The sequence below is a fragment of the Vigna unguiculata genome, chromosome 7 (assembly GCF_037176805.1).
Source record: "Vigna unguiculata cultivar grain cowpea cultivar isolate G323 ecotype 2 chromosome 7, ASM3717680v1, whole genome shotgun sequence".
In the NCBI taxonomy this organism is placed as follows: Eukaryota; Viridiplantae; Streptophyta; class Magnoliopsida; order Fabales; family Fabaceae; genus Vigna; species Vigna unguiculata.
In genome coordinates, this window is record NC_140798.1 from 38,726,948 (window position 1) to 38,749,791 (window position 22,844).

Genomic DNA, 22,844 nt, shown 5'->3' on the forward strand with positions numbered 1-22,844 from the left:
TTGGGTTGAGGATCATTCATTCCAGTTTTTAGTAAGTTTGACAAAAGGTTATTAAAATTCTCAATGAATCTCTAACAAATGTGACGAAATATAATTTAGTGATTTTTGTTATTCAAATAAAAAAAAACTATGTATCAGATAGAGAATGATGGAAACTGATAGGTGTGGACCTGATAACTAATCTGCTTTGACTATTGACAATCAACAATCTCACCTCCCCCAAATAGTTTCCTATGGATTTCTTGTTGGTTTAATTTAAAAGATTATTAATTTCTAAATAACTTGTTGTTACTCACAAATAGGTTTGTTATTTATTTATATCAAAATTTTAAAACTATTTCCATATCAATATTTTTCTTTTCTTTCAATCATGACTTTGGAGCAAGAAAAGTGAGAAGTGATTTAAAAAAACATGTTGTCGGTTGCTTTTGTCAGTATGGAGGAAGTAAAGCTGAAAAGGGTGTTGAAATTTTCTAAGACAGGGTTTGGGGGTGATGGGTGAGGACTCAGGAGGAAGTTCTTAGGGAGACAAAGTGGCGGAACCAGAAGCTTTCCTAATATCGATTACAAATAAATCATAGCAAATTTATATTCGGTTCAAACCTTATAATATCATCTTACAAAAGTTTAATGAAAGGTTAAATTAAGTTTAAAATTTATTTTATAATATATTATTAGTTATGATTAGAATTTATTTTAACAAAATTGATTATTTATTGAATTTATTATTTATTATCTGTTATCAAATTGTTCGTTAATATCTAATTATTTATTTAAGATATATATGTTTTAATACGAGAAAAATATTTCGAGATCCCGTATCTAATAAGAGTTGGAGAAACAGGCTTTTGTTACCAAGGCTGAGTTTTTGTAATACTGTGCACTAATAATGTGATAAAAACCAGATAAATGCAATTACATAATAAGTTTGGATTGAATGGGGGGCTTTTAAAATGGACTTTCATACCTTCCAAGAGAACAAACCGATAAACAAGAATTAGTTAACTTTCTCTCTTTTTTTTCAGATGCACTGAAAGTTTTCTGTGTAAGTCTCTATCAAAATCGATTTCCTTCTTTTACTTTGATACACTTTCAATGTGTGTTAACATGAAAGTATGAAACTTTGGAGAAATTTCCTGCTAGAAAGAGTCTATATTTCTAGAAGAAAAACTCTCAACCACTAGTGCCTTTTTATTCAAACAGACCCATGGTTTTGACACTCGATTAATTTAATCACATCAAATTACATTCAATAATTTAAACTCAATTCATATTTTGTTTTCAACTTACCCAAGAATATGTTTAATTCAACAATGGGAGAAGGGATGACATTTTAGAAGTGGGAACACGAATGGAAGGGAGAGGTGGGATGTTTTTAGTAGAAAATTGTGTGCGGTAGAATGGAGAGAAATTTTAATGGAAAAAGAGGCAAAATAATCTTTTTCTCGTTTGGTTCTCAAGAAAAGAAAATGTTAAAAGAATAATATTTTTTTATCCATATTCTTGTAATTTTGGATTTAAAGGATAAATAAAATTACTTTTATCAATATACTTAAAATATTTTAACTAACCTCCTCTTTCTTCCTCTTCCAATATTGAAGGGGAACACAACATAGAAGAGAAAGAAATTTGTTCTCCTAAAAATTGAACTAAACAAAAAGGTTTCAAAAAACCCCTTCTTCCATCCCCTCCATTTTCTTCTATCACTGTGTAAGATTAACACACTAAAACATGTTTCCCATCATCAAATCCAATCTCAGTTTAAAATTATCAAATCTAGAGATAAATCTACGACAGACAAAATCTTGATGACCAATAAATAGTCAGTTCGGCATTTAAAGTAAAAACAGTCCAGATTAATGGAAGAATTAAGAGTGTATTTTGCCACAAAAAAAATCTCTTCCCAAGACAACTAAAGAGAATACAGAGAATCACCTTAAAGTACATAACAAATAAAAACCATTATTTTTACACCAAGCTTAGTTGCTAACCTAATGAAACTATATATACATGTTTCATCTTAAATGATCGCCATTAAATGAGAAACGATTTGCAAGAGGAACCCCAACAGTGCTATTTGAATAGGGTCTTGAAACCTCATCACCAAATGGCATCTGTGGTGTTGCATTTTCATAAGATGGATTGATGGGAAACGTGGGATACGAGTATTTACTGGAAGAGAGTGGACCTCCGTTTGAGAAAGGGTCAAAAGGGGACTTATTAGAACTAAATCTTGACCCATTTTCCAAGTATCGGGTGGAAAGAGCTTGATCATCAGCAGATAGGCTCAACATTGTGCCAGAGTAAGGAGGATTGGTTAAAAACTGACCATCAGAAGTTCTAGACATGGTTCCATTAAGATGATAGTTTGAACCAAATCCAGCAGCTGGATGACGGACATTGAATCTAGCTGTTGCTTCATCAGAAAAATCTGTTGGTAGTCTGAAGAGACCAGAACACCCAATAGGAATGTCAAATCTATCCTCATTTTTACTAACAGAAGGCAACGGTTTAGCAGTGTACCCACCCTCTACTACTGGCAATCTATTGAGTTCCTGTTGTAGGGATATTCTAGCTTGTTTAAGAGATTCAAGAACACCATCGAATTTGTGAGTTTGTTCGCGAGTAACTAATGCATAGAGATCCATTTTGTTTTCTGAAGCATCATTTTGGTGCTGGACACCATGAATATCAGTTGGAAAGGAACGAGTAGGCCTGAGATCAGAATAACTATGCCTACCTGGATCTAGATGGCTCGTATCAGAAGACGGAGATTGGCCATTTACCAAGCTCTCATTCTGATTTTCCTTCAGTGGGGAGTGTGAGTTTTCTTGACCAAGCAAATCAGAAGTGCTAAAAGTGGTGCTTTTCTGGTTTCTGTAACCATCTGTATCATCATGTGTTTTTGGCATAATTTCTCTGTCCCCAGCTTTGAATTTTTCTTCTGATAAGCAAACACCTCTTGGTTCTCCTTTGCTCTCTTCAGCCTTTGAGGTAACCACCTTAGCAGCATATGGAATCTGAACCTTGCCTTCATCTTTATCCTCAGTCATATCTGACTGATTGCCCGGATCACATGAATCCTGAATAATTTAGGGTCCAAAATAAGTTTGACACTTCAGGTGAATTTTACATGGAATTAGAAAGCAGTAAATAACCTATTTTGAATAATAAAATCATTAGATGCACAAGGTTAATAGAAAAAAATAACATGAACTACCTGTTATTACTTGTTTAATACAGTGGAAGCATACATATTAAAAATCGGACACATAATAGACAACAAACACTCTACCTCAAACATTTTGATCAAACCGAGATTCATACATGTGTTTCATTCAATTCGTTCTCTACATCCTTTTTGAAAAAGAAATGTCTTACATAGTTTTGCATGTGAGCTTACTTTAATCTTTGGATAAAAAACAGTTTTCCTATCTGTTATTTAAGAAGTACTTCGGTACTTGTTATTTTTGGTCGGAGAGGACAGGAAATTGAGAGGATGGTTAAGTTAGTGTGTTTGGTGAGAGAAACAGGGAAGAGAAATTAAAAAGTGGTCTAAGCAACATTTTTCTACTCTATTTTTAACTCATTTTTAAGCTTCTTTATATCCCTCTCCTCATTTGTTCTTTATTTCTCTTCAACCAAACACATTTAATTTTTTATTCTATTTCTCACTTACTTCTACTCACCAAATTTATTTCCACCTACTCTTTCTCCCTTCTCTACCAAACAGACCATATATGACAACCACAAAATACATTGGTCAAAATAAGAGATACAAGACTCATCTTCAACCTTCAGCATTAACTTTCGTTAAAACATCCATAGGATTATTTGGTCAAGAGCTTTATTCAGTAAACTACACTTCTAATTAAATTTGAATTTAACAGATATTTAACGTCAAACTATAGCCGCTAATTCTGTTTTAATGTCAAACTATGCCGAAAATCATTTCTACCTTCCTGCAATTTCATAAATGCAACAACCAAACACCAAGTTTCAAGAAAAAACACTTAGAATATAGTAAGTCTAGGCGAATCATACATACTGGTGTTGTGCTGTTATTCTCTCTAAATTTCTCCTCCCATTCTCTTTGAGCCTTCTCCATTGCTTCATATTGGTCAATAAGTTGGGCTTGGTGTTCAATAGCCTTCTCCATTTCCTTCTCTCTTCCATATCCATCTATGTGACGATTTTTGCTAAGTAGGTTGGCCTCTGATCCATTCTCTTCTTGAATTTTAGATTCTATTTTAAGAATGTCAGATCCACCATCTTGGAAATTTGGAAATTCTTCAGAAGAGGATACAAGTTCATTTACTTGGCAGTTAACTTGGACAAACTTGTCTCTAGATTCTTCCATAACTGACCTGGGAAAACACAGCATATTTATCAACTTCACAAGCAATTAGGAAGACAAGTGTTACAAGAGAAGAAACATGCAAATTACATTCAGGGGTTATTCATATATGAATTTGGAGCAGATAGGACAAGACTATCAAAACTAAAATAATAAAACACTGTCAAGCAGAGAATTTATCTGAGACACTTCCTTAAAAGATGTAAAACAAAAAGGAGGGATCAATAATTTATCAAAATAACACCAAGTTTACAGGCACAGTTTTTCTAAAAATCAGTTTTCATTGCAAGACAGTAATTGAGCAACCACAGGTATTATATAACCCTAGAAATTTAGAGGCCCAAAGCCTATGAGTTGGAACCAAGTCTAAACTAGAAACAAGCAGATTTTTTGTTATTTGTCGGTTACCTCACATAAAGACAATAAGAACAATAAGAACAACAAGCAGGAAAACAGCATTGTTCTCTGTGGAACATAGTCACATAAATGGAGATAAAAACAAATTTGATCAGAAAGAGTAAAGGTTATGACTTACCTGGGTTGTCGATGTCTTATCTTGCGACATGACTTTCCTAAGCGGTGCTTTGGTGAAGAACTAAAAGATGAAAAACTGCTTTGCCTCCTCACATTAGTAGTCTTGGTCTTGCACTTTTCAAGAGAATGGGACAAATCATGGCGTCCTTTCCATGACAAACTTTTACTGGATCCTAGTGAAGAATCTACATTGGAACCAGACATTTCATCTGACCCATGTTGTCTTCCTTTTGAGTTCATAGGCCCCTCATCCTCTTTTGAACAGTCATTACTCATACTAGAATCAAAAGGATTTTCAAGGTCTGAGCCTGAATCAAATTCATCAGAAACACCACTTATCCCTTGATTCTCCAAAATGGCAAGAACATCAGCAGTGGCCTTCTCTGCCATCTTCCTCTGAAGAATCACCATCCTTAGTTGTTCCTCCAATTCCATGACCTGATTGAAATAGTGGAGAAACATTTAGTGCCAAAAAGGGAGCATTAAAGGCCAGTTTGGGTACAAAGCTAAAAGAGCTTTTCAGAGCTTCTGTACTGAAAGAAAAAAGAAGAAGAAAAGAACTCTATATTTCTTGCAGAGAAGTTCTCCCCTTCTAACCTGTATCCAAATAGGCCCTAAAAAAGGTCAGGCATGTTTGACTACATAATATAGGAAACTTAAACTTAACATACCTTTTTTGCCAGTTCATCGGCTCTCTGTCTAGCACTTTTTGAGATGGACCTTTCAGAAAGCAATCTTGCGCGCAGGAACTCAATAGTCATTGCAGTTGAATCCTCCGTACAGGAAGCAATCCTAAGTGACACACATTTAATTAATACAGTTCAAAAAATATCTGATAGAGAAGAAAAATAAAAGAAATCTGATTGTAATGCTAAGTCAGTATTGAAAAATCCTAAATAACTATTCCTTAATTTATGCTGACTAAATTTGGAGGGAGGAAGGGCCTTCAAGATGACTTGTTATAAACTTATATCCTTCCTTCCTTTATTTCCTCTCAGTGCCTTGCCTTGTTCCAATCTCTCTCTCTCTCTCTCCCTCTCTCTCTCTCTCTCCAGCTAAAGAAAAATAACAATGAAGTTCAATAACAAAATGAAAATAGAGGAGTTCAAACACATTAAATAGAAAGAAAAACAGTCCTTCTCCCCAGCCAAAGAAAATGTCCACTTATTTTAAGACTATTTTCCTTAAGGAAAATGTCCTAAAATATGCTATACCCAGAATTTAGCAAACAAAAAAGCTGAATGTGGTATTCAAGTCATGAGACTCTCCCACCCAATAAGCTAGCATTTTGGGGGATGAGCTCTCTTCATGGATTTGTAATGCAAGAGCATAAGAAAAGTAAATAATTATTAGCAGAGTTATCTTAAAATTTGTAAAGCTGGACTAGATATTGAACTAGTAAAAATATCTGGTTCATGTTGGATGGTATAAGCTGTTGAACAATGGTTGAACAGTGTCTCATATGAGTGTTATTCAGACAGAAGATGGATATATACACATACAGAGGTACTTTTTCCACTTCACATATGGGCTTTATATTCTCTACACCATCAACCATAAGTTTGCGTCCACTTTCAGCTGGGAAGTAAACTAGGTTTCTATTCTAACAGTCTCTGACAGTTGTAACTAGCTGACTTATGTAGGGTTACGTTTGAGACTGTAGAAAGAGAAAAAGAATAGATGGGAGAGATGATCAGAACTGTGTCTATGGATAACGCAACAGAACCCATTTTATATAACCTGATTACGATAAATACAAATAATTATATGATATTCTATTCCTAGATACATGAAATGACATACCTTTAAATCACATTCCAATAAATCTGATTCCAATCCGATATTCCTATAATTATAAAGATCCTTAACTATCTATGGAAATAAATCAAAGTATTAAAGAAGAATAAATCCTAAGAGATTATCCAAGATGTTCTAAAATATTCTATGACAATGTCATTATATTTCTAACAGACTTTAAGCTCTCATCATTCGGAGACACTAGTTTCAATTTACTAATCAGAGCTTCTACTGCAGATTTGGATCTCTCTCCCTGACTACTTCACGTTCTTACATTTTCTCTGTTTCTTTCCAGCACAGTTTGTCAGATTATGGTGAATTGGATCAACCAGACAGGTTTTGAATAACTGGTCTCAAGCTATTTTAGGGCCTGTTAGTGTGCTTTTAAAATAAAAGGTGCTTTGAAATTAAAAGACATATTTAAAAAATCTATAAGTACAGAAGTTTTTCTAGTTTTATTAAGCTTAAACAAACAAGCCACCAATATTGGTAGCTTCAAGTAAATGATAATGGGTAGAATTTAGATAATATTTATTTTTATTTTATATTCCACAGGCTTATTTATACGTCCAAGGATTCCCAATGTGTTTGGGTTAAAAGTAATATAAAGAGATTACATTTTGCAATTGGTAATGAGTAAGAGATAGGCCGGAAAACATGTAACCTAGAAAGGCTTAGGTTGCACTATAAAAGAAAAACCTCAACAGTTGTACGGCAGACCTTTACCTTGAGTCATAAATCCATAATTATAAATAACTTTCTTTTCCTGGTTTCTTACAGAAGAAACAGCCCATTCATTGGTTGTGTTTATTAATTGATCATCTCTTAATCCTTGAATCCTTGGTGAAACCCTATCTAGAAGCCTTGAACTACATCAGCTTGTGAGCCATGAAAGCTAGTACCTTTGCTGAGACCAGAGAGTTGGGCAAAGTGGGAGAGGCAGCTTATAAAGGAGTGACCAGGGGAAGGACTATTCTGAGTGCGCAGCTGAAGTTGACCACTGTGGATCCCAAAAATGGAAAGGATACGTAACTTTATGTCCAAAACGAGAAAACATAACATTGTATTTACGCCGTGAGACTCCCCCAGGCTAGTCTCCTGAGATTGCCTTTCCTTACGAATTTGAACTATAATAGACGTGTCCAGAAAATTGGGTTCAAACTTGAATTCCGAGGATAGATGAAGTCAATTAGTCCTAGAGTTCCAAAATTTTGAGGAATGAATCCCAGAGAAGAGAGCATTCTCACCCATCTGCAGGTAACAATTAACTACTCGCGGAGCCAAGACAAATGGAACCCCGACTACGCCCTAGAATTAGAAGATTATAATTCTCAAGAACATACCCGATACGTTTCTATAGAGCAACCTCACAGTTAGATTCACAAATCTCAAGTAGATCTTAAACTTTCTCTGGATTACTTCGAATAGTAAAAACATGTCCGAAGAACCAAGCCAAAACTAAAAATATTGTCGGGTCCAACCAAATCATAAAAACAAGAAAAAAATCCTCACGCGTCAAATAACAATTATGGTAAACAATAAATCATACAACAAAGGCACCAAACCACAACCGGTAAACTAAAAACACGAAGCCACTACGAAAACAGGAACACCATCGAACTCCTTCCCATGAAGTAAACGAGAAAAAAAAAAAAAAAAAAAACTCCAAAAGCATCAAACACCACTCACAGCCGAAAACCAAAAAAAGAAAGTACAAGGCAAAGCAGTACAAGAAAGAGGGGAAAGACATGGGAAAATCGGAAATACCTCTGATCTTGCGGATCGAGCACGGAGTTTTGCATGATCTTGGGCAAACTACGAAGTCGAAGTGGTGGAGAAGAACCCCAGAAATATGAATTATTGTTAATATGGTGAAATTGAGAGTGATGGAAGAGAAAATAGTTGTGGAGAGAGAGAGACAGATAGAGAGAGAGAAAGAAGTTGTGGTGTGAGTTAAGGAAGTGAAGAGAACGGAAAGATGGTGGGAAGCATCGAAGGGAGGATCTTTTCTCGATCACCTTCTCCTTTTCCTTTTCATTCTTCATAATCAATGTTATTTCGGATTCTATATTGAGAAATTTTAATGGTATTTTTTTAAATGTTTAAATCTACATTTGCTTTTTTTTATTTAATTTGATATTTTTTTTCAATTAAATTTTTTATTCTCATCAAATTTTAGTTAATTTGATGTTTTTTACTAAACTTTAAATAGTGAATGTTTTTTAACAGTACATGTCACGTGACTTTAGGTGTTTTTGATTTTTTAATTTTTTAAATTTTTTTAGTTTCAAAAAAAATATTCAAATCACAATTGTGTTAGCGTCAATACTAGTATTACGTGTCAATTTGTGATTATAATATTTCTTTTTGTCTAATTTAATCTCAAAAATCATTATTTTTGTTCAATTTAATTTTCATTATTTTAGTTTAATTTAGTCTTAATTTTTATTAAAATTGAACAATTTAATTTTTAAACTTGACATTATTATTAATTATTTTTGAAATTTAATTATAAATTATTATATTTAATTATAAATTAAATATAATTTTTAATTCAATTGTTAAATATAATATAATTATTTAAATATTATTAAAATATAATTGTTAAAATTTTAAAAATATATATTAACATTTTTAAAATTTACATTTAAATATAAAATATTTAATATTTTTATTACATTTTAAATATTAAAATCTAAATATTTTATATTTAAATATTAATTTTGTAAGAATATTAGTTTACTTTTCTAAAATATTTTAAATATTTTTAAATATCAATTTTAAAAGTACTTTAAAATATAAATTTTAGAAAAAATATTTAATTATTATATTTTTATAATATTTTAAAAAATAATATTCTATTTAGGAATTAAATATAACAATTTTATTCAATTTATAATTAAATTTAATAATTCATAGTTGAATTTAAAAAATAATTAATAAAAATGTCAATTTTAAAAAAAATATTAATATAATTTGTATAAAATATATTAAATTTTGTGCCCATTTAAAATGAACAAAATTGATTTATTTTAACAAAAATATGAATTAAATTAAAAAAATAACGAATATAAGGATTAAATTGAAAAAAAAAATAACACTACCACAAATTAACACATGGCACTAGCATTGACACTACATGTATATTTAAGTCCTTTTTAAAGGTTAAATTTTGGTCCTCATTGTTGTAGTAAAATATTGATTTGGTTCCTTTATTTTTCTTATCTTGATTTGATCCATATTTTGAACAATTTGATGCAATGGGTACTTTGCCTTAATGGTGTAGTAAGAGCGGGTGTCACGTGTCAGTTCCTAAATTTTTTGAATTTTTATTTTTTATTTATTTTTTAAAAAATTTTAAAAAATTGTCGTGTCAAACTGACGTTGTGTCACGTGATAGTAATAGTGTGACGTAGTAGTGACCGTGCTAGGTGTCATTTCCTCATTTTCAATTTGATTTTTGTATTTTTTTTTCTCACTTTAATCCCGAATTTTGTAGAAATTAAATAATGTTGTCTTTCTCCAAATCGATTAAAATGAGTAAATCTACCTAATTGGAAGGATGAAGATTAAATTAATCTAAAATTTAAAAATGAACTAATTTCAAAATTCACCGAAAATTAAAGGATAAAAACATATATTTAACCCGTAAAAATATGTTTTATTAAGAAGTTGAATTAATCATACATTCAAACTACTTATATATGATTTTAAAAACATGAACAGTTAATATCTTCAATCTACATTATTTTTTATTTTGTACTTTAGTTTTTTCTTTTTTTTTCTCTATTGTTATCTTCTTCCTCCGGTACATTATCTTCAATCTTCAAAAAATTGATTGTAGTTAAAATAAGGAATTACTTTGAATTCCCTTTGTTGTATTTATTTATCTAATCTATTATTATTTTGTTAATTAGTTCACTTCACACCCTGTTCCCGAGTAGATTTGTAAAAGAAGCACAGTGCAGTGGGTTGATCTTGATTTGTATTACTACATCACAGACCTTTGATTAGAACAGAAGGTATTACAAACAAAGCAGCAGAAAAATGTATTATTGGGTTAGTGCTAATTCTTCGGATTTCGCCGGAACCCCTCCCCAACGTCGCAGGTGATGAACTGAGTCATCATGTCGCTTATTCGCTTATTCTCTTTGTTGTTGCTTTCTTTTCGCTTTCTTTTCCATAATCTCAGTCGTTTCATTCGTGTATCATTGTTAGTGGCCACTCCGCTGTTAATATCGGGAAATCTAAGGTTGTCGTGTTTGGAGGCCTTGTCGACAAGAAGTTTCTCAGTGATATCGCTGTCTATGATATTGGTAACGTAATTCCTTTTCTTATTTTCGGTGTTTTCATTAAAATTGAAGAGTTTAATTTTATGCAAAGTTATTAGTATAAAAGTTTTACACTATCCATAGTCTGAAATTATAGCTGACTTACTTTGACTTTCACGATAGTTATTGGAAAAATGACGAATTTATCACAGTGATTTGTGATTGTGGTTCGATGAACATTGGCACAAAATTGAACTCTTCATTCGTTTAACATATTTTAGAGGCCAAGCAATGGTTTCAGCCTGAGTGCACTGGAAGTGGGTCAGATGAGCATGTAGGTCCCAGCCCTCGGGCTTTCCATGTCGCTGTTTCCATTGATTGTCACATGTTCATCTTTGGTGGTCGTTTTGGAAGTCAGAGGTTTGTGTTGCATCTCGGTGTTTTTGTTTTTCTTTCATAACTATAATGTATGGTATAATTCATGGTGTTTGAATTTTACAGGTTGGGGGACTTTTGGGTTTTGGATACTGGTATGTAAGACATTTTATGTGGTCATTGTTGAGCTCATATTGTGAGGGAAATTTCTGACATTTTTGGGACTTTTGTTTTGGCATGCTGGCACTTGGAATGAATAATGCTGCTCTAGACATATGGCAATGGTCTGAACTAAGTGGATTTGGAGACTTGCCATCACCTCGGGATTTCGCTGCAGCTTCGGCTGTTGGAAACCGAAAAATTGTTATGTGAGATCTATAGTGTTTAATTTGACGTTTTCTTTATGCTAATTAGATTGAGTTGGAGTAAATCAAAACATGTAATGAGGTGGATTCTGTTTGATGCAGGTATGGTGGATGGGACGGAAAGAAGTGGTTATCTGATGTTTATGTCTTGGACACTAGTATTTTTCTAATACTAATTTTTATCACCTATTGTCTAATTACCTCATTATCCAATTGTAACCAAGTATAACATCTTTTTCTTCATCTCTTAGTTTCGCTTGAGTGGATGGAGCTCTCAGTTTCTGGAACATTGCCACAGCCCAGATGTGGGCATACTGCCACTATGGTTGAAAAACGATTGCTTGTATATGGTGGAAGAGGTGAAGTGACACAGTTCTCCTTGTTCAGACGTTGATCTGATTTTAAGATTATAGTCTTTTTATTTAAATAGAAAGAACACATTCTGGTGTTACTAGGCAATTTCCGTGTGTCAAAGAGCGGGAGAATATTTATTCTTTTCCCTATTTGTTGTTTCTTTTTATATATTTGAGTGTCAGCCTTAATAGAAGAGTGTGTCTTAATTTCTCAAACAATGATCAATTTGTGCCACTTGGTGGATTTCCTCACTTTCACTATCATTTCAGTTTTAGGAAGTAGTTTTAATATAATAATCTGGGAGCAAGGTTTAGCTCTTCATTTTTGGTTTAAATTAATGGGCAAGATTGGTGAAATTTTAAATTAGCACGATGGTCACGAAGTAATGTTGAAGATACTCAATTTTTTTAATGAAACTATTAAAATTGAACTCGTGAAGTGTTAGTTAATTTTTTCTATATTCAAAGATGCACTGCTGTTGGATTGCTAAACTGCATAAAACTTATCCAAAAACCCATTCCATAGTCTATTTCTTTCTCTGACACACATGATGTTAGAATTAGTTTTGAATGTGAAACTTTTCTTCTTCTCTAACTTGCATGTAAATAAATACCTGCTCTGAATTGATGAAAGGGGCATACATATTGATTGCTGTAATGCCAATTTGAATTTGTTATATCTGAAATGAGTGCTATATCCTGACTTTAACAGGAGGAGGCGGACCTATTATGGGTGATTTATGGGCTTTGAAGGGCCTAATTGAAGAAGGTATGCATAATTTGCCATCTTTATAATTGAATTATGTTTGCTTTTTTCTTTTTTCGTTGCTTGCTGCTAGTTGTTATTATCATGTATTTCCTTTTCTTGAGGTCAGGTGCTGTATCTTCCTTTCATGGGAGATTTGTGTATTTTATTCTACTTTGAATCTGTATTTTAATTTTGCAATTGTCATAACAACAACATTCCTCTTCTTTCATGTCTATTAATAGAAAGAACGAGAGACATAAGATGAATTCCGTGTGCCTCAATTACACAACAAAGACTATTCTATGTGTTAGGAGTTATAAATACTAGTTTTGTGGTTACATAATATCTTAGAACACACAAATACCTTTTTCACATTATTTCTATCAATTTCTGATATATTAAACTATGTCCAATAAGAACATAATATCCTAAAGAAGAATGTCTATTTCCAGTGTAGTTGTAAACTTCCTATGAAAAGGGGTCCTAACTGCTGGCACTCAGAAGTTGTAAAAACTACCTTACAACTGTATTCTTAGTTATTGTTTTTAAAGCTTATCCTATCATAAAAAAATGAAAAACATTTTCTGCCCTTGCTATCCAACCTTGTGGGTCATTCCCTTCAAACGTGGACAACTCCACCCTTTTAACCCAAGTATGAGGTGGTTCTTCCTCCTCTTTGTTAAATCCATTACTGTTGATGTCCTCCTCTTTCCTTTTCTCGTCACCATTGATTTACTTTTCTCCTCTATCTTACTCTTTCTTTCCTTTCTTGATTTCAAAAAGCAGTTCCTTTGTTTCTCTCATGTCTGGTATGGTTTGTTTTACCAGAGTCATGTCTGTTTCAACTCTGCAATCATCTTCCTCTGTCTGCTAGCCCACTTCTTCAAAACCACTCACTGTGCTTCGCATTATGCTACTCAGAGATCCAGCAAGTTGGCCAAAAAATGTTAGGAATCAACATTATTTTCAGAGAAAACAAAGAAAAGTGAATCTGAACTTCTCTAATTTCACCAATCATACAACAAAAGATACAAAGGAGAACTCTCCTTCCCACTAGATTAATCCAGTTGCAAAACTCAATTGTCTGAAAAATTGCCCCCCTTCCCCCTAAACTTCCTATAAAATGGGGTCCTAACTGCTAGCAAACACTGAGCTATAAAAACACTATACAACGGCATTTTTAGTTATTGCTTCCACACCTCCTCCCATAATAAACTTGCAATCCTTTCTTATTGTCAACATGCTGTATTTGCTTCTGTATCAAGTAGCTTCTTAATAAGATGGGTTATGTACTTATAATGCACATATGCTTTCTTTCTCGTCTTTAATACTATTTCTTATACTAAGAAATATTTAGTTCTTGGTAGCTTCTAAATAAGATGGGTTATGTACTTACAATGTGTATTTGTTATGGAGGAAAGAGAATGAAGCACCTGGATGGACTCAATTAAAGCTTCCAGGTCAAGCACCTTCTCCCCGATGTGGCCATACAGTTACGTCTGGAGGACATTATGTAATCTGATTTGCAAAATCCCTCTCTTTCTAGTTCTGTTATCTTTGTAGATTGCTTCCTTTATTTTTATTTTTTTTACTGCCAAATATGGATTTCTGTACTGTTCCCACTTTATCCTCTAATATAGTGATCTACATTTCAATATCATTATCATCATTCTTTTTTTATGGTGGGTTGGAGGTGACAAAGATTGGCAATTTTGTGTATTTGAGAGTTGTTGAAGGCTAGCAGCTTCCTTTTGAAATTAATGGTATTTAAAGGGAGGTATTTCATGAACATGATGGAGATTGTGGACTAACTGTTTAGTGCTAGGGTTTTAGAATTCTCTCAACTACTTTTTCTAGTTATGGGTATACCGGGAATATGATCCTCTCCCAGTGTTTTCTACCTTACCTAGTTAATTTAAGGTAGAATGTTCACTAGAAGGGGCTTTGGTTGCTGAATAGCCCCGGTGACCAGCGAACACGTTGATTGTTGGTCTAGGTTACTTAGGTTTAAAGAGCTGCATGAACTTGTTTATTTCAAGGGATATAAGATTTCCTTTATATGGTACTAGGAAGTTGGTAATCTTTGTTCTCCTTTTACATCTTTCCTTAATGATAAATTGTCTGCCTTAATTGTCTTGTGACTTTTGTCTTAGATTCATATGTGTGCTCTTGTTCAAGAGTATCAAATGTTTGCTTTTAATGAAGTTTTACCAGTCAGAAAGAAGTTTATGTTTATAAAATTGAATTATAAGATCAAATAATATTACATTATGGTTGATGTCATCAAATAATTTTTTATACTGTTGTGATTCCCCTTTTCCCTCTAAATTCTTTAATATGTCTTAATCCCTAGTCAGAATTGCATAAATTTACTGTTTTAACCTGAAATCCTGTCATTTATCTACTTATTTTATATTTGTTGGAGAGGGTTTTACAGTTGTTGATGTTTGGAGGACATGGGACTGGTGGATGGTTGAGTCGTTATGATATCTATTACAACGACTGCATTATATTAGACAGAGGTGAGAACTTTCACTATACCTGTTAGTGTATCTATCACACTTGTATTATTAACCATTATAACTGTTGTCTCTGTGTCAATCTATTGTTAAAGCCAACTTGTTAATGATCTCTGGCATCCTTGTACATACATTTCTGACATACAGAATACGGTTGGGGATTTGGCTAAATGCTTTGAGGGAGAAAAACAGATGATGTATGTTAGTTGCATGAGGGAGTCTTTGTTATTTTCATTTTTGTGTCAGTGGAAATCAGAGATTCTGGTTCCTGTTCAGAAGTTCAATTTTATGAAGTTAACCTGTTTATCCAAGGAAAATTAGCTGCAGTTTTTTTTTTTCAATTTATACTATTTTTTAATATCACTTTGTAAGCATTAAAAACTAAAATTTATCAAAATAAATATATGGCTCTCTTCTCAATAATCCAGCATCCCTTGTGTTTTTTGTTCTATAATAGATTAAAAATTCTCATACAACTTATATATCTTCTTTATGATGCGAGCTTCGTGAATCTTCTCGAGTTGGAGAGTTACAAATCTGTCCTTTATTGTTATTAGAACCTTAATGATACTCCATGAAACGTTTTACATTCTTGTTCAAAGAATAGTTTCCGTTTTTAGGTTTTGGATGAGTACCTTATTTTTATAGAAAGAAGCAATAAGCTAATGATGCACAACAATGCCCTTGAATGCAAATTCAGTGTAATTTACATGTTACTTTAATTTTTGCTGAAGTGGCTTGTCTGTAAACTATTATATTCAAATGCATGAGCATAGATGGCACCTTTTTATTTTATTTAAACTATGACAAAGTTCTGCACAAAATCAATGTTTGGTGGCATATACTAAATTCAATTACTTGGTCTGTTCGGTTGCAACAGTTTCAGCACAGTGGAAACGCCTCTCCATAGGCAGTGAACCCCCTCCTGCTAGAGCGTACCACTCTATGTCAGTTGTTGGACCACGGTATCTGCTAATTGGTGGTTTTGATGGGAAAACGACTTATGGTGATCCATGGTGGTTAGTCCCTCAAGGTATTCATTGCTCTATCGTGGTCTACAAATCTATTGCTTTTGTTGTCAAATACTCCTTTTTCAATTGTAGATATTTTCACTGAAAAGCCGTGCAAATAAGGGTAATTAATTTTTTTTGTTTGGCAATGAGTTATTTCTTGGAGTACTGTTTTTGAGTTGAATGGAAGGAATATTCTATTCTTTGAACTTTCTATTTTCTTGTACTGTAATTTAATACTCAATCCAGAATCTTCCTCTCTAGAAATGCTTGTTTTTTAATGGAGAAGTTTTATTATAAAGCTGAAACCTTTCAACCTTAGATGAAAAGAGTAAAAAGAACCTAACTGCTCAGAGGCTAAAAGTGGCATCCTAAACTCTCACTTCTTTTGCATGTTTCACAGAGGACCCAATTGCAAATAGATTAACTGCAGCTCCACCCAGAAATATTGCTGAAAGTAAGGAATTTGCTTTTAACGATGATTTTCAACCTCAACTAAAGGTATTGGTTAATCTTGTTTTGTTCACACATCTCTCTTTGCGATCCATCCTATATTTGTCTTATCTAGTGAGTTTTTTTTTTTTTTTAGATGTGTTGAACATAGAAAAAAAATGTCTTAACTTCTTGGTGCTTCTCTTTCTTCTTAATATTTCTTTTAATTTAAATAGAAAAGTCATAATTTCAGTTAAAGAAGAAAATTAGTAAATAATATTAGCTTACTAAGCATTTCTGTTGATATATAGTGGAGCATTGTTGTAGTCAATACTCACTAGTCACTTCTCTAGGTTACTAAATGCTTAATTTTGCTACTGTGCGAAGTATCAAGACTTTTGAGTTCCTATCTGTTGTTTTTAATCTTTAAAATGCTTTTCATTTAACATAGTTTTCCACATCACAATCTCGTCTTATTTTGATTTTGTTTAAAGAACAAATCACTTAGGAAAGAATAGAATCGTAGAATCAGGAATTTTCCTATATAGATGAAAGAAAGACAGCGGAAAATTTAAATGAGTCAACTCAAAGAGCAACCCAATTTTCACAAATATGAAATAGAAACATCCTTAAAAGAAAAGCAGGATCGCATAATGAGGCTAAGGCAAGTCTATCCATTTTCCAATAAAAGTTATGGAGGAGAGCATTAATGCTAAAGGATCCAGGAATTATGTTTCAAACACTTTTATTGACAGAGCACAATGTGCAAAAAATGGACAAGTGCTTCTTTCTCGCTGGGATGCCTCTAATTCTTTATTGAAATGTATTCTACGTTCAGTCTTAAGTATTCATATCTGTAGTAAACCCAAAAAACGGCCTAGCTAATTTGTTAATTGTGATGTTAAAAGGAAGGAAACAGTTATGATAAATTGATAACAAAATAATTACATACTTGGGTTTGTGTCTTGGACTCTTGGTGGTCAAGGTTTTTGTGAAAAATTAAATTTTAAAAGATGGGGAGATAGTGAGGACCAACGAAGATGAATATGAAAGCATATGTTGATAAAGACAAATCTATCTTTGATGATGTTGGAAATGGCAGCTATCGGTTGGAGTTAGTAAAACAAGTCGAAATAATGCTAGGAGCCAAACCACAGGCTAATATGCAGAGTCATCATCAAAAGGCACCAGCTGCATATGTTGAAAATGACTGGGAAACAAGTGGAGATGAAATGGAAGTGTTGACAGCTGCGGAATTGAATCTAATGATGAGTTCGTGGATGTACTCTTGGATTGATTTCTCTTGTGATGGTATTAGCGACCAAGGGTTCCCTAACATACAGAAGTTGTTTGTTTGTGTCTTTTTGTTGAGCTTTTTCTATGGCTAGGATATTTATGATTTTTATTGTGATCTTATAATTTATATCTTATTATCATGTTCATCACTTTACCACTTTAATGTTTTTTTTTTTTACTGTGTTAAGCACGTGTAACTAACTTTATAGTGAAGAATTAATTTAAAATGTTCAAATAACTTTTTCTTCTCTTTATCATTTCTTTTTTATGGTGAGGTGCTTTTTTGGGCACTCCAAAGGCAGTATCCCCTCCCCCCAAAACACAGTTTTTTCGTTTTTATTATTTGCCAATTCTTCTTTTTTGTCATGTCCTTTTAGTGGCACTGGCATGACAATCTTGGATTTCATTTGTGAATTCTAAGTAAAATTTGAACACATTATACTCCTTGATTAATTTATTGCTGACACCTTTGTCAGGAAAGCCAAACAGAGAAATTTCCTTTCTCTGAACTACAAAGACGGTTGCAAATATCAGTTTCCAGTTCCAGCCTTGAGATTGTAAATGAGTTCGAAGATAAAGAGCTGCTTGAAGTAGCATCAAGATTAGCAGGTGAAAACGTTTCTACTAATTCACTGGTAATATTCCCTTACTTGCATGAAAATTTTCTATAAGTCCAAATCATCGTGATTTTAGTTGAAATAGTATTTCATTTTCGAACAAGGCGATCTTAACAATTCGTAAACACTGGAGAAACTCTGAACCAAATATGGTTAAACTCAAAGAGCTTGGACCATTGCTTCGGGATTACCAACGTCTCATATATAGGCACTATCTGTAAGAGCTATATCTTTCATCCAATTCTTTCTATGATGTTTTTGCATTTGGTCTCTGTCTGCAAAACTTGACGCCTCTTATTCTCAGCAAAATTTGGGGCAGATTTTTATACATGCTTATTTATTACTATTTTTCTTTGGTATTCCTGTGCAATTGATCACACAATATCTACTCTCTAAGTACCTACTGGCCTAATTTGCTACCTGCTATATTCGCATTGAAGTTGCTAGGTAGAATTTTCTAAAATTTATCAATCTGCTGGCAATCTTTGTTAAGGTTGCTTGAGCAAATCCTTGAAGAGTGGATCTTGAAAGAAATTGATGCCAAGAATTGTTTTGATCGAAAAAAACAAAGAATCTTGATACCCGCGCACATTAACGTGTTTATATCTGTTTATGAATGATCCCTTTTTCTTTATGAACATGAGTGGTGAATAGTTTGGCTTATGTTGCTTGTTGGTTTAACCTCTTTAGAGAAAGGAATGCATCTGTTCAGAAGCCTGGATTTGGTGAACACGTGCTGCATCAATTTTACCACGTCAAAAATGCTACTCAGGTATATTTTTGTAGTTAATGGATATTCCCTTTTACCGGTGTTTTTGTTTCTACTTGGATATTCCTTTTTACTTAAAAAATATTCTGGAAATATATTTTTGATATTTTCCTTGGATATAGTGATACCAAAATCATAGATATTTTTCTTGGACATGCTTTATCAAAACTATACGGTAAAAGTGATATTTCAGTAGTAATATTCTGAGTACCATAAAAGTATTATCAAAACTATATGCCAGTGGCACTGATTTGAAAATTGAAACTAGGGTACATATCAGGTTGTCTGGTATTGCATTTTTGGTATATATTGTTGCAGAGACTTTATTTTGGTTGAAGTCTGTGATTGATTACATTAAATACTAGAGTTACTCTTGTAACACTATTATATAACTTCTGTCAATTTTTTTATGTTTAACTACACAACTTTTTGTTTTCTCATTGTCTTCTGCTATTCCCATTGCAGTTGCGCATGGACGATATTCCAAAACTTTTGGCAGAGTATAAACAGCTACCTGTATGAAGAATACTTGTTGTATGAACAATTTCTAACTTACACTGAACGAAAAAACATGGTTCCCAAATAATACATTATTTTATGTACATTAACCTTTTAATATCTATTATCAACATTTCAATAATTTTTTTCCATACTTTGGCGCATTCAGCCTCTAAAGTTAGCTAATTGAACATTATATATATTTTAACACTTTTTTGAGAATAAATAATATATTAAATTTGTAAGGGTAACGTCTGTTATGGTTTATATTATTTGTACTGCTACACATGAACATATCTAAAGATCTAGGAGTGTAAGTGATATGCTAAATTTGGTCTAATTTTTTGCTTAATTTAGTTTTGGTTACAATTTTGAAACTCTTGCATACTATTTGTTATCTCGATATACACAAATTTTAATCAAAATATCTAAAAATGTTTATCATAAAATAGTATTTCATTTGTTAATATAGAGAAATTTCCCCTTTTTTTTCGTTGTTACGTGCATTTTTATTTTTGAATAGTAAGAATGCAAGTACATTTAAACACACAAAAAATTGAATATACCAAGCTAGTAAACACAACACACCCAGGCATAAGTTATGGTTTCAAAGACAGAGACTCTATTGTCTTGCATAGCTCGTCCAGTTTCTTCATCCTCATTCTTTCACTCTCAGTCAGCATCTATTTATGAAATACCAAATACGGCAACAGATACATGGTTACCAGAACAGTTAAAAAAAGATGACAGGAACAAAAATTAAACTGAAAAAGGGTATACTTTATTTTCTCAAAAATAACAAATTGATTTATCAAATTAAAATTAAAAATTTAGAGAAAATGTACGTGAGAACTTTGTATAAATTAGTTTGTACTTGTATGTTTACCTCAACTAGTGTAGCAACTAGATGAGCCTTCTCTTTGTTTTTTTCGTTGAAAGCTTCCAAGGCTTCTTTACACTCTTTCTCCTATCAGACAACACCAAAGATTAGTTTTCACTCGTCTTTAGCAAACATTATTAAGAAAGTAGTTCCAGAATACAAAACCATCCCATTTTTAACACTTCTGGTTCATGATTTCTTTTCCCTTCAAAACCACGAGTTTAATTGTCGTAGTAAGTATGATTTAACAAGTCCATAAATTTATTATTGTTAGTCTGTGTTAGATAATAATGTAAACAAATTTCAATGTGTTTAGGAAGCAAAAAAATCTTCATATGTAAACTCAGCCTTTAACTAATGAGCAAAATGTACCTTTTTCTGGTAGTTAAGTCCCAGTGGCTTTAAATCTCTGTTAGCCAAGTCAATCTTCTTGCGTAACATTGCAACTTCCTTCCTCATGGGATCATCAAGCACTTCAAGCTCCTAGTAGAGAGTGTGACAATAACAACTCGTGACATATTAGCATAACTTGGATTTAACTTAAAGAACTGAAACTATGTTCTGTCAGCATCATAGTAATAAGAAGTAGAGTTAATGTACAATTTTAAGTGACAACCTGTTTATTTTTGGTTCCTGAAAGTGTTTGTTTGTACAATTTAGACCTCATCTCAGTTAACTTGTTCACATTTTATTTATTTCATCACACACACACATATAAACAAGATGTCACTTTCAGGATCAGGCAAAAGCACCATTGTGGAGTAATTTTTGAAAATTACCGAAATGGATACATTTGAAAAAAAATTATAGATGTGTAAGTTGTGTCATCATTGAGAAGTTGTATCAGTATGACACAACTTTAATGTAAAACATTTTTAAGTTAAAGTTGTCTCAATATGGCATAACTTAGTGTAAAACATTTTTAAGTTAAAGTTGTCTTAATGTGACATAACTTTAGTACAGTACATTTTAAATTGAAGTCGTGTCATAATGACATAGTTATTTTTTGTAGTGTGTTAAAATGACACAACCTCATTTAAAATTCTCTGAACTAAACTCGTAATAGTTTACCACAACTTTAGTATTATAAATGCTTTAAACTAAAGTCATGCCATCTCATTTGATCTTGGGATTGAATCTACTAAGAACTCTTTCCCATTACTTTTTTCGGACCATGTTTATATGTCTGCTAATGAAGTTAAAAAAGAAAATGACGTTGTCCATGTCATGAAACTTACTTCCCAAATGTGTGCCAAGCGCCTAGTCTCTTCTTCAGCACGACCAAGTTGGAGTTCAACTTTCTCTCTCACCTCCATTTTTTTCCTCTCAATTTCTTCTTCCTTAGATTGAAACGTGGAGATGGCCAGCTTTGAAATATCCTCATCCTCATACTCTTCTGCTGATAGCCTCCCACTGCTTCCAATGCTGCCAAGGTTCTTCATTTTCTGCATTTCCTCTCTGCTGCTGCAAACTAAGCCCATGTGCTTCCCCACAAACTTGGTCCAATGATTTTGCTGTTGGTTTATTTCAACAAGAGGCCTCTCTGTTGCTTTCACTTCAATACTCTTTCTTCACATTTCAACAACTTCTTCTCTCTTGGCTTCTAAATGCAGTAAAGAGACTCCCAGAAACTCTTTGCCTTTATCAGAAGTCTGTTTCCTTAATAAGTATTTGATGCATTCCAGGAATGTAACTGATCCTGGAGATTTCTTAAGAGGGATACTTATAGTGGCACTCAAGATTTTGTAGTAAAACTGAAAGTATTATGATGTTGCATCCACAATGAACAGCTAAGTGATGATGGATTATGATGTGGTTTTGCATTGTTTGTGAACGGATATGCCTTAGAATCTTTGCTTTTCTCAGAAGGTATTTGCAAAGTTGCAATCTTAAATTCAAAGTCAGATAATGGGTAAGGAAGAATGGAGACTGAATAGGGAAGCAATGTACGTGTTTGGGGTGCCAACTTACGTTCCTTCGTGCATAAGATACATTTGGGAAACTCTTGCCAGGCAAAAACATC

General features: G+C 32.9%; 3 protein-coding genes across 5 annotated transcripts; 1 reads left to right on the top strand and 2 right to left on the bottom strand.

Moving 5' to 3' along the window:
• Positions 1 to 1,805: 1,805 nt before the first annotated feature.
• On the bottom strand, positions 1,806 to 8,739 carry LOC114191607 (transcriptional regulator ATRX). The gene is made up of 5 exons (XM_028080889.2): positions 8,456 to 8,739; positions 5,563 to 5,683; positions 4,893 to 5,329; positions 4,049 to 4,367; positions 1,806 to 3,083 (listed from the first exon to the last, which is right to left on the bottom strand). The coding sequence occupies exons 1-5, from the start codon at positions 8,731 to 8,733 to the stop codon at positions 2,016 to 2,018; spliced, it is 2,223 nt and encodes a 740-aa protein (XP_027936690.2). The 5' UTR covers positions 8,734 to 8,739; the 3' UTR covers positions 1,806 to 2,015.
• Positions 8,740 to 10,566: 1,827 nt separating this feature from the next.
• LOC114192687 (Galactose oxidase/kelch repeat superfamily protein) lies at positions 10,567 to 20,093 on the top strand. Of its 3 annotated transcripts, none has more exons than XR_014996746.1 (16): positions 10,567 to 10,797; positions 10,907 to 11,004; positions 11,241 to 11,379; positions 11,461 to 11,489; positions 11,606 to 11,702; positions 11,802 to 11,857; positions 11,951 to 12,058; positions 12,765 to 12,821; positions 14,222 to 14,313; positions 15,226 to 15,322; positions 16,200 to 16,352; positions 16,733 to 16,830; positions 18,534 to 18,666; positions 18,779 to 18,891; positions 19,365 to 19,446; positions 19,909 to 20,093. XR_014996746.1 is itself a non-coding variant. In XM_028082469.2 (16 exons), exons 1-16 carry the CDS (start codon positions 10,736 to 10,738, stop codon positions 19,963 to 19,965), a joined length of 1,497 nt encoding a protein of 498 aa, XP_027938270.1. In that variant the 5' UTR covers positions 10,574 to 10,735; the 3' UTR covers positions 19,966 to 20,093. The 3 variants fall into 3 exon arrangements, 2 of the variants coding, with proteins under 2 accessions (XP_027938270.1, XP_027938271.1); XM_028082469.2 differs by having other exon boundaries at positions 10,574 to 10,797; positions 18,534 to 18,692; XM_028082470.2 differs by having other exon boundaries at positions 10,574 to 10,797; positions 15,238 to 15,322; positions 18,534 to 18,692.
• A 285-nt stretch (positions 20,094 to 20,378) lies between these two features.
• LOC114192539 (uncharacterized) lies at positions 20,379 to 22,635 on the bottom strand. The gene is made up of 4 exons (XM_028082289.2): positions 22,060 to 22,635; positions 21,194 to 21,304; positions 20,828 to 20,908; positions 20,379 to 20,624 (listed from the first exon to the last, which is right to left on the bottom strand). The coding sequence occupies exons 1-4, from the start codon at positions 22,300 to 22,302 to the stop codon at positions 20,541 to 20,543; spliced, it is 519 nt and encodes a 172-aa protein (XP_027938090.1). The 5' UTR covers positions 22,303 to 22,635; the 3' UTR covers positions 20,379 to 20,540.
• Between the last annotated feature and the right edge of the window lie 209 nt (positions 22,636 to 22,844).

What these genes read in the sequence shown, in the direction of transcription:
- LOC114192687 (XM_028082469.2), top strand. Translation starts at nt 10,736, where the DNA reads ATGTATTATTGGGTTAGTGCTAATTCTTCGGATTTCGCCGGAACCCCT. An exon ending in GCTTGTATATGGTGGAAGAG is followed by an intron (nt 12,059 to 12,764) that starts GTGAAGTGACAC and finishes TGACTTTAACAG; the next exon opens with GAGGAGGCGGACCTATTATG. An exon ending in GAAGGGCCTAATTGAAGAAG is followed by an intron (nt 12,822 to 14,221) that starts GTATGCATAATT and finishes TATGGAGGAAAG; the next exon opens with AGAATGAAGCACCTGGATGG.
- LOC114191607 (XM_028080889.2), bottom strand. Translation starts at nt 8,733, where the DNA reads ATGAAGAATGAAAAGGAAAAGGAGAAGGTGATCGAGAAAAGATCCTCC. An exon ending in ATAAGACATCGACAACCCAG is followed by an intron (nt 4,368 to 4,892) that starts GTAAGTCATAAC and finishes GTGTTTTCCCAG; the next exon opens with GTCAGTTATGGAAGAATCTA. An exon ending in AGAATAACAGCACAACACCA is followed by an intron (nt 3,084 to 4,048) that starts GTATGTATGATT and finishes TAAATTATTCAG; the next exon opens with GATTCATGTGATCCGGGCAA.
- LOC114192539 (XM_028082289.2), bottom strand. Translation starts at nt 22,302, where the DNA reads ATGGGCTTAGTTTGCAGCAGCAGAGAGGAAATGCAGAAAATGAAGAAC. An exon ending in GACTTAACTACCAGAAAAAG is followed by an intron (nt 20,909 to 21,193) that starts GTACATTTTGCT and finishes GTTGTCTGATAG; the next exon opens with GAGAAAGAGTGTAAAGAAGC. An exon ending in TAGTTGCTACACTAGTTGAG is followed by an intron (nt 20,625 to 20,827) that starts GTAAACATACAA and finishes TTTCATAAATAG; the next exon opens with ATGCTGACTGAGAGTGAAAG.